The following is a 10,346-nucleotide window of genomic DNA, read 5'->3' on the forward strand; positions in this document are numbered from 1 at the left end:
AGACGATCAAACACTGCACCACTAATGCAGGTGTATCAAAATGTTCTGTTTTTTATTTTTAGTATTTTTTCCCCCAGCATTTAACAACAAAATATTTTACCATCTGAAAAGGGGGAAGCAGTCATTTTAGCTTTACAAGTAACTACGAAAGCTGCAGCTTGGCGTTTAATTTACATTAAAAACAACTGATGCACAAGATGTTAGTGATGGTTTCAAATGGCCGACGAGTCCTTCTTCGTCTTCGGGAAGTAAACAAACATTCTGTTGATGGATTTCATCTTTTATCTTCAGAGCTTATATGGAACAGGAATCAGTTTCCTCTGCTCCTCTAGAATGCCTAATCTTCAGCAGAGATGGTGACATGCGATGGAAAAATGTATGAGGGATTCATCCTGATCCTGCCTGCCTGTTATCCACCTGAACCGCCGATAGAAACCAGCTGCTCTGAGCTTACTTCAACATGCTGGTGTTTAAAACCTGCTGTGTGAAGGGGAAGAATTACTGCCCCACTTACACAAGTGCTTATTGGAATAGTCAAACTGGGGCCATATCTGAACGACTCAGGAATTGTGACAGCCGCTTGAAATGAGAAAAAGGCTCACCTTTCCCAATAAGCACGCCGATTTTAGAGTCCAGCAGGCGCTCCGCACGTGCACAGTTGCGCATTACCAGTTTGAGGACTGGCAGAAAAGGCCGAACGTCGCACAGTCGGCGGGTTTCATCCTCCAGTTCTTCGTGTACGGCCGCCTGGTTGACACACTCGAACATGTGGCTCTCCATTTCTCCAAGGGAGGGAAAGAGCGGGAAGGTCTGAGCCTGCTTCCATAAGAGCTGAAGAGGGGCAGAAAGAATCAGAACCGAATAAGAGCTTTTTACTGACCACAACAGAGCTAATCAAATCTATCTCACTTCAAGATAACTGGTTTTGGAACAGCTACCATCACATTTATGCAGGAGCTGAGAAGGGGATTTGTTTTCTTGTCTTTGATAAACAGCAGCACTTTTAATACTTGACAGCACACCACGGAGCATGCATGACTCAGAAACAACAAAATCCATGCTCAATAATCCAGGTATACAATCCAACATTTTTCAGTCAGGTCATCCGGACAGTTTCTTTTTTCGTGCTAAAACGTTTTGCCTTCAATCCGGAAGGCTTCATCAGTCAAGGTATACCTGGATTATTGAGCATGGACTTTGTTGTTTTCAACCAGTTTGACATGACTGTCAACAAGGAAGAGGGCCGGCAATGGAGGAGGGGGCGTGACAAACCGACCATCTAGCACTAACCAAACTGGTTTGTTCCACTTTGGAGTAAGCTGTTGAGGGAAGAATCAGTTTTGTTGTGCATTTCCTTGACTGATGAAGCCTTCTGGATCGAAGGCGAAACATTTCAGCACAAAAAAAGAAACTGTCCAGATGACCTGACTGAAAAATGTTGGATGACTCGGAAACATTACAGAGCTTATGGGTAACACTGTTAGGACAGTGTTGGCAGGATTCGTGTCTCTGAATCCCCACAGCATGACATCGGATGTCAACGGCAGGTTTATATGAAAACACAAGCTGGAACAAGATTCAATAAACTTCCTAAAAAAATTAACATCGTAACACATCTGAGATTTTGGGCTGATTATATTTCTCTAGACACCTCATGCACAAAGTGAAAAGGTTTGTCATTTAATAGAGTAATCCTTTTAAGATGCCATCTTTTGTCCATAAACTTCCTTCACCTTCTGTGTTTGAACAAGAAATACAAGTTCAATGATTTTCAAACGTCAACTTGTAAGAGTCTAAAAAGGGCCTGATTTCCAGGAAACAGGATCTAGTCCTCATCATGAATGAATAAAAGCTTATGAATGAGTAAAATCTTCACACACAAGCCTGCTGTTTGACCTCTGCAGGCAGACAGGCTTTGACCACACAATCAGTGGTCAAAGTATTCCAGCGTGTTGCTAAACCAAAAATATCCCATCTGCCTTCCTCCTACGGGACATTTTTAAATTTAGAAAAAAGAAGCACCAGAGATGTCTCTGGGTTTTTGCTGCTTCAGCACAAAGTATTTTAGAGAAAGAGGACCTCCCACGTGTCTTTATCAAACATATTTTGTGAATGCGTATCCATGTAGAAAGCATTAGACCTCATTGCTGCATTATCACAATATTCTACAGAGACTTGAAAATGATATTGGGATTACAGGAATCGCTCTAAAATGGTTTAAATCATATTTATCTGATAGATTCCAGTTTGTAAATGTAAATAAGGAATCTTCTTCATACACCAAAGTTAATCATGGAGTTCATCAGGGTTCAGTGCTTGGACCAACACTCTTTATATATGATTCCATTAAGTAAAGTTATTAAACAGCATGGAATAAATTTCCATTGTTATGCTGATGATACAGTTTTATTTGTCCATGAAACCTGATGAATCCATTCAGTTACTTAACAGACCTTCAGTCTTCATGTCCAGCTGATAAAACCAGAAGAAAAAAAAGACAATAATAGGAGACTGCAATGAAACAAAGCCTACAGACCAGAAGTGACAATAACAACTATCCTTAATAAAACTTCCTATGGATCCACTGTGATTGCATATTGTTGTGTAGTCATGATCAAAGCTGGAACACCTTTAATTTCATGTCAGAGGTTGATGTCAGTCATTTTGAATCACTCTAAAACCTACACCCACAGAAAAGTTGCTGACATGAATAACTTCTCTCACACACAAACCACCCAACCAACCGCAGCTTTGACGGCTGTCAGAACACGTACTGGGATCATCTTGGACTAAACTGGCTGTCTGATTTTTAACGTGTGTGGGACACAATTTCTGCTTCTGCGTAGTAAGACCTTTCAACTTTTAAAAGATGGGTTACTGAATTTATTAGAATTCATAAGACTAACACAAATATACTCAGAAGCCCACATCAGCATGGCCAATAATTTTCTGTAAGTTCAGTTGATGCAAAGAAACTTTTGCTCACATTCTTATCTTTACCGTCCCAACACAGCACCACTCACCAGTTTGATGTGCTGAATTGTAGCCTCTCGAGGAACATCCATCTGGATGTAGATCCCAGTGGGCAGCAGAAAGTCCACGGTGATCTGGTCCGGAGCATGTCCGGCCAGGGGCGAGTGGGCCGCCCAGATGTCCAGGAGGTCTGTCATGGCGGGAGGCATGGCAAGGAGAACCTAACACCACCTCAACCATAAGGACCTGGAGGGACAGAAAACGGAACAACACCAAGGTTCAGGTTGGGTTTTAAAAGCTCCCTTCAATAATTAATTATTACAGAAATAAATTATCGCCTAGTTTAGAAAGGTGACAAAAAGACTTACGATCTAACAAAAGAACAATTAAAAAAAACATGTCCGGGCTGCTGTTGATACCCATATTGTTTTACATTATTAGTGTTTAGTGTATATTTTAGATCTATAAGCGTATTGTTTGGAGTTAGTTTAGCGTATATCTTACATCCATATACAGTATACGGTTTCTTTTTACACTTTATATTTTTGATATTTTGGGTGTAACTGGGACCCCAAGTACATAATTTCATTCCACCTCATGTACCACATGTGATGCGAATGACAATAAACTTGACTTGAACAGGTAACTACTTTGGGGTTTATTTTGAATTCAACATACAGAAAAGCAAACTGAAACTGGTGATGGCTCCGACAGTAAATCTCCTGCCCTCAACGTGGTCAAGTTAAAATAGTGAGAAACATGGATTAACAAGAGTACCACACATTATACACAGGTTGAAAAAAAACACAGCGATCTATAGCAACAACCTGGACAAGCAATGACCTTGAATATCCTTTGACCTTGATTTGTGCCCTTGATCTTAGAGCTGGTGATGAAAAGATTACGCAACATGCTGTCTAGTGGTGGTACAAATGTGTATCAAGTTTTATTAAAGTATCTTGAGCAGATCAGAGGTTATGAGCAGGACAAGAGAAAGTTTATGGACTGACAGAGATTACACCACAATACGTCCGCCTTTTGTCAGGCACATAAAAATAATTTGAAAAAGCAGTTTGTGGCCGTTAAAACAATACTAGCAGCAATCTAACCAGCATTTCAGTCACTTGTGTCATGTTGTTTTTCCTCACATAAAGATTAAAAAAAGAAGTTTATGTCACCAAGAGAGAGGCTGTGTCCCTGTGAGGGCAGCACTGTGCCAAGTCTGGTGGGAAGCTGCTGGATTTCATCTGGATGAGGGCCAGTGCTCTGAGGAATGCCCACTAAGCAAACAGAACAAAAAGTTCAGCTTGCTTTGCCTTCATCTGACAACCCCCCTTCCCCCTCCACACCAGAACATAGTACAAACATAATAAAAACACTCAGGTATTAGAAGATAACTGCATTAACACACTGTCCCTCAACACACGTACTGTACTTGCACAAAGTTGCCAACATAATTAATAAAAGCGTGACAGGAGGAAGGTTTTGTTCAGAAACACCTAGACCTTCATAAATATAATTCATAATATACCCATACAATACTAAATATTTACTTCAAATAACAGTGAAGATATGCAATTCAAGGACATACATCTATGATCCTGCACGCTGTGTATGGAGAGCAGAGTTCCACTGAAATGCAGTAAGTAATGGCTTAAAACAGCCCCACAGCCTGGTTTCCATTTGGGCCTGTGCATCAACCTCAACCGTACTGTCGCACCACTTCCACCTGAAAGTTTCTCATGAAGTAGCCTGGTACATTAACTCCTCCACTCGTCCGCAGGTCCATCTCCATTTCAGCTCAATCAGCCCATTAGAAATGATCGTCCTGATTGCCTCTAATGGTCGTATCCCCTCAGAGTTAAGTGCTCGAGCAACCAGCAGATGAGTGCAGAAGGGTGCGATGAAGCCACAATCTCAGGCACTTAACATCATTAAGCATACAAATGGAAACAATTCTGCAGTCTGTGTGCTGCTCAGACTTATTGCTGTCAGAACAAGAACTTTGATGTTATTGCATGAGATAAGAGAGGACACAATCTTCAAAACATAAAAAAAGCAGCCACACGTGGACCACGCAGAAATGGCGTGACACACACATTTAGAGGAGGCATATGAAATGCATTGACAAACTTATCTCGTCACAAATATGTACAACAAACACAAGAAGTAAGTAGCTTGACACAGTCATGACAGCGCCGTCCTGTCAGAGGAGGATGAGCATGTGCGCTCATGTCTGCATGTGAAAACATCTCCATAATTATGGGTTTCAGCAGTGACGTTTTCACAGTAGACAGCTTGAACACTGTGATGTCAATGCTTTCAGGTTCTCTCTCTCTCTCTCTCTCTCTCTGTCTCTGTCTCTGTCTCTGTCTCTGTCTCTGTCTCTGTCTCTCTCTCTCTCTCTCTCTCTCTCTCTCTCTCTCTCTCGCACACGCACGCATGCACACGCACACACACAGTTACTTTACATGCACAGGTGAGCAGGGTTAAAGAGGATGTGGTGGCAAACTGCCAGAGTTCTGCTGCTAAGGTCAGGTTTCAAAGGAAGGATTAAAAGAGAACAAGTGAGTTTGCAAGACTGGGAAGATTGGATTGTTTCGTGTGACAACACAGAGGAGACTGAAATGATACAGTCAGTAAACGAATAGCAAGCAGACTAAATGAAGTACAAGCTCTGAGAGCCGCCTGTTTAAAGGTACGGAAATATGATTCCAGATATGTGCTTTCTCTAGTTTTTTTTTTATGAAAAGTGTGGAAGATTTACAGATTAAGCGACTTTAGCAAAATCACCTCTTTCAGAGAACAACTGGATACTTGATGTCTAAGATTTCTTTAGGCAGCATTGTCTTGAATGGGTTTCCAGTAACAAAATGTGATGAGGTCAAAAGAAAGGAGGCACCGGTGATTCACTTCCTCTGATTAAATATCTGCAGATTCACTGAGAAAATGCTGAAAGTTAAATTTTAGAAAGAGATACAAGGTCAAAAAGATGCTGATCTTAAGGAAAACTTTCATTTTGTTAATGATTATATTGCAAGCCCCTGAAAAGCACAGTATGTGGGTAACTACTGTATAATTTTAACTATATATATGTATTCAAATACCTGTCAGTTAGCAAGACACCTTATGAGTCACAAGACAATTTCTAAAGGAGCACTCAAAGTAATATACATCTACAACGGATTAACTTATGTAATCAATGCAATTCAAGATGGCTGCCAAAGCTAATCAATATTAGGCAACACTAAAAATGACTATAACTCAGCTGATTTTACATATATTAAGCTAAAATATGATATGATAGGAACATGATCCATCCATCCATTCATCTAATCATCCATCTTCCGCTTGTTCCCAAGTCGGGTCGTGGGGACAGCAGCTTGAGCAGGGAGGTCCAGACGTCTCTATCTACAGCCACCTCTTCCAGTTCTTCTGAGAGGACTCCAAGGTGATCCCAGGCCAACTGAGACATGTAGTCTCTCCAGCGTGTCCTGGGTCTTCGCCGAGGTCTCCTCCCAGCTGGACATGCCTGAAGCACCTCCCTAAGGAGGCACCCAGAGAGCATCCTTACTAGACGCTCGAACCACCTCAACTGGCTCCTCTCAATGTGGAGGAGCAGCAGTTGTACTCCGAGTCTCTCCCAGATAACTGAACTTCTCACCCTATCTCTAAGGGAAAGTCAAGCTACCCTGTGGAGGAAACTTATTTTGACCACCTGTATCCGCAATCTCGTTCTTTCGGTCACTACCCAGAGTCATGGCCAAAGGTGAGGGTAGGAATGTTAACAACTGTAAACAGAGAGCTTACTTTATAGCTCACCTCCCTCTTCACCCCAATGGACCAGCAGAGAGTATGAATTACTGCAGACACCATACCAATCCATATGTCAATCTCACACTCTATTCTTCCCTCACTCGTGAACAACATCCCGAGATACTGAACTCTTCCACTTGAGGCGGAACCTAACCCTCGACCCGGAGAGAGCAATCCACCCTTTTCTGACTGAGGACCATGGCCTCAGATTTGGAGGTGCTGATTCTCATAACAGCTGCTTCACACTCTGCTGTGAACCACTCTAGTGAGAGCTGAAGATCACAATACGATGAAGCCAACAGGACTACATCGTCTGCAAATAGTACAGAACGGCTCCTGAGGCAATTGAAACAGACTCCTTCCGCCCCCTGGCAGCACCAAGAAATTCTGTCCATGCAAGTAATGAACAGAATCGGTGAAATTGGGCAGTCCTGGCAGAGTCCAACTCCCACCATGAAGGGATCCGACTTACTGCCGGCAATCTGAACCAAACTCTTGCACTGTTTGTATAGGAATCGAACAGCCCATAGCAACAGACCCCCAATTCCATACTTGTGGCGCACGCCCCACAGTGTACCCCAAGGAACATGGTTGAACGCTTTCTCTATGCCCACAAAACACATGTAGACTGGATGGCCAAACTCCTATGATTCCTTAAGGACCCTAGTGAGGGTAAAGATCTGGTCCAGTGTTCCATGGCCATGATGGAATCCGCATCATTCCTCTTGTATCCGAGGATCGACCAATGATCAGACTCGCTTCTCCAGTACCCCTGAACAGACCTTACCACAGAGGCTAAAAGGCATGATACCCCTATAATTGTAACACCCCTCACCCCCACCCCTTTTTGAAGTGGGGAACCACCACCCCAGTCTGTCAATCCAGTGGCACTGCCCACAATGTCCACACAATGTTGCAAACACGTGTCAACCAAGACAGCCCTACAACATCCAGAGCCTTGGAAATCAGGGTGGATCTCATACACCCCCAGAGCCCTGCCACTGTGAAGCTTTTTAACTACCTCAGTGACTTCAGCTAGTTATGGACAGACCAACCCAGAAGTCCCCCAACTCAGCTTCCTCCATGAAAGATATGCTGGTGTGATTGAGAAGGTCCAAGAAGTATTCCTTCCACCTCCCGTCCACATCAGCAGTTTGGTAGGCAAGGCACTTGGTTCTTTAGACAGGATGGAGGCACCATGCTTGTATAATGGTAAGGAAAACACTGCTTATGTTTGAACATGATGTTTGTGATGGACAAACTATGACTAGCACATAAGTCCAAGAACAGAACACTGCTCTAGTTCAGATCAAAGGCCATTCTTCCGAATCTCACCCCTCCAGGTCACACTGTTGTTACCCACATGGGCACGGAAGTCCCCTAGGAGAATAAAGGGTCCCCAAGTAGATCAACTTCCATCACCCCCACTAAAGGACACCAACTTTATTTTCAAACGTTTTACCAAAACAATTACAACTCTGTAAATTTTCAAAACAAGATGGTCATGGTCTAAAGGCCTAAAGGTCTAAAGGTTGTTGTCATAAAACAATTCTGCAAAATGGCCACACAAACAAAAACAAAAAACAGAAGGAGCTGCCTAGATCTTGTACAGACGTGAGCGTTCCGAAGTGATGCGAGCATTGCTGAGCCAAAAGAAGCGTGGAGCAGAACTCAGTTGTGTAAAGAGCGTGACACATTAAATGTGCAATGGATGACTCCTTTGTATCTTTTTCAAAACATGCCAAATTACCTCAGTTTAGTAATCCTCTTTGTGGTCAACTGTTTTTTTTTTTCAACCTATGTACAAAGTTGCTGCACATCATGATCAGTATTTCTTCAGTAATAAATCTGTTGGTCGTTGTTTAACCCTGTGAGCAGTTGGTCAAACAGACCAGCTGTCATCACTTCACCTTATTACTGAGCTGCAGTATTGGCTTACTTTTTATTTTGTTTTTATTGCCATTTTGCCTTTGTTACTACCTCAGCTCTCAGCACAGAGGAACACCAGGGTTGGATTGGCTTCGACCCCACACACCGCCTTGGTCCACTCTGAAGTTGCACCAAGGTAGACCCAAGGAGTCCAAGTCCTGAACTAAGGTGTCTTGTGAAAGAGCCTTAAAACTTTGGCATGAAAGGTAGCAGGCGGTGTGAATTCCTTTACAAAATACTCTCTTTAATTGAAAAAGAAATCCTTTCTGTTGTCAAAGGTAAACCAGAAGACAGAGTGATATAACCTCTGACACAGCGCACTCCACACCGAGAACAAATAATAAAGACAAAGTGGATCTTTGCTTCCTCTGAACCAGTGACATGTTGTGATGGCTTTCTGATGCATTTACCAGTAAACACTGGTGTTACTCAGCACTCTCTTTATAAAGCCCTCTCTGTCTGACAGTAAGAGGCCTGTGAGGCTCACTACAATGGACAGTCAGTCCACACGCCTGTGTGTGCCAACGAGGGGAAAAAAGGGGAGGGCTTAAATAAAGTGTGTGTGTGTGTGTGTGTGTGTGTGTGTGTGTGCGTGCGTGCGTGTATCAAATTTTATGTCTGGTGATTAAGTGTCCTGTGACACATTTTCTTTGACGTTGTACTAAAAATAAAATGCATAAAGAGGATCTAAGATGTTGCCGTAGTCCCGCTCCAACCACTGTAGTCCTGTAAACGACTCTGGAGGGATACACAATATGGCAGCCTGAGTCAGCATTTTCCACTGCTGAGAAAGAAGCACATGTCTGGGAGGAATATTAAATAAAAATGTCTTTAAGCAAAGATTACAAAGACCTGGCTTTATTTAGCTGTTTTTCTTTGTTTAGGCAAATAAATCTAATAATTTATTTATTATAGTTAGATGAGTTCATGTGTTCATAACCTATCAATGGAGGGGAAATTTAAAAATGTATTGGATGTTTTATCTGCGGTTTTTTAATATATTGCCTGCTGCTGAAAGAAGAAACATTGACAATGTTGTTGCCCATGTTCATGTGTCTGTGTATTACCAAAATATCTTGTAAACCACTGGGTGAATTTTAATGAAACTTACAGAAACTAATCTTTGGATGTGCATAGGAGATAAGTGATCAAACTGATTCAAGATGGCTAACACCACCAACTTATTAAAAAAAAAAGTCTATAATTCTGTCAGTTTTATAGATATTGAGCTAAAGTCTGGGGTGGTACCTAGTTTGACTTGTTCATACCATACCACTGATCTTGTTTCAGTTTCAGCCACAAACCAGAATGGTGCAACAAAAAAAGAAAAACATTGTTTCAAAACAATCCATAGCAGGTGAGGGCTGATGCCTTTAAATTGGCTACAAGAGGAGGCCTTTAGTTAAAAAGAAGTCCTTTAGCCTAAAACTCTTGAAAAACATGTCTACATGCAGAACTGGTTGTGAAAAGTCAACAATGTAATAAAAACACTTGTGTTGTGCTCCATGTAACTGTAGACTGAATTAATGTTTTTAATCTGAACAATATGAATCTTCCTGGCAGGTGTGTGGTTAAAATGTCAGCTGAAGTGTGTGTGTGTGTGTGTGTGTGTGTGTGTGTGTGTGTGT

General features: G+C 42.0%; 1 protein-coding gene across 1 annotated transcript in view; it reads right to left on the minus strand.

The window, feature by feature from the left end:
* LOC119411527 (phosphatidylinositol 4,5-bisphosphate 3-kinase catalytic subunit beta isoform-like) overlaps window positions 1–3,182 on the minus strand; it is a 24,816-nt gene extending 21,634 nt beyond the window's left edge. The window contains exons 1-3 of the mRNA XM_037678479.1: window positions 3,024–3,182; window positions 603–831; window positions 455–477 (exon numbers count right to left, since the gene is read on the minus strand). Coding sequence (XP_037534407.1) covers window positions 455–477; window positions 603–831; window positions 3,024–3,182 — 411 coding nt within the window. The remainder of the gene's footprint in view (window positions 1–454; window positions 478–602; window positions 832–3,023) is intronic.
* Window positions 3,183–10,346: the final 7,164 nt, after the last annotated feature.

Source organism: Nematolebias whitei, chromosome 6, assembly GCF_014905685.2.
Source record: "Nematolebias whitei isolate Nwh7 chromosome 6, NemWhi1, whole genome shotgun sequence".
NCBI lineage: Eukaryota > Metazoa > Chordata > Actinopteri > Cyprinodontiformes > Rivulidae > Nematolebias > Nematolebias whitei.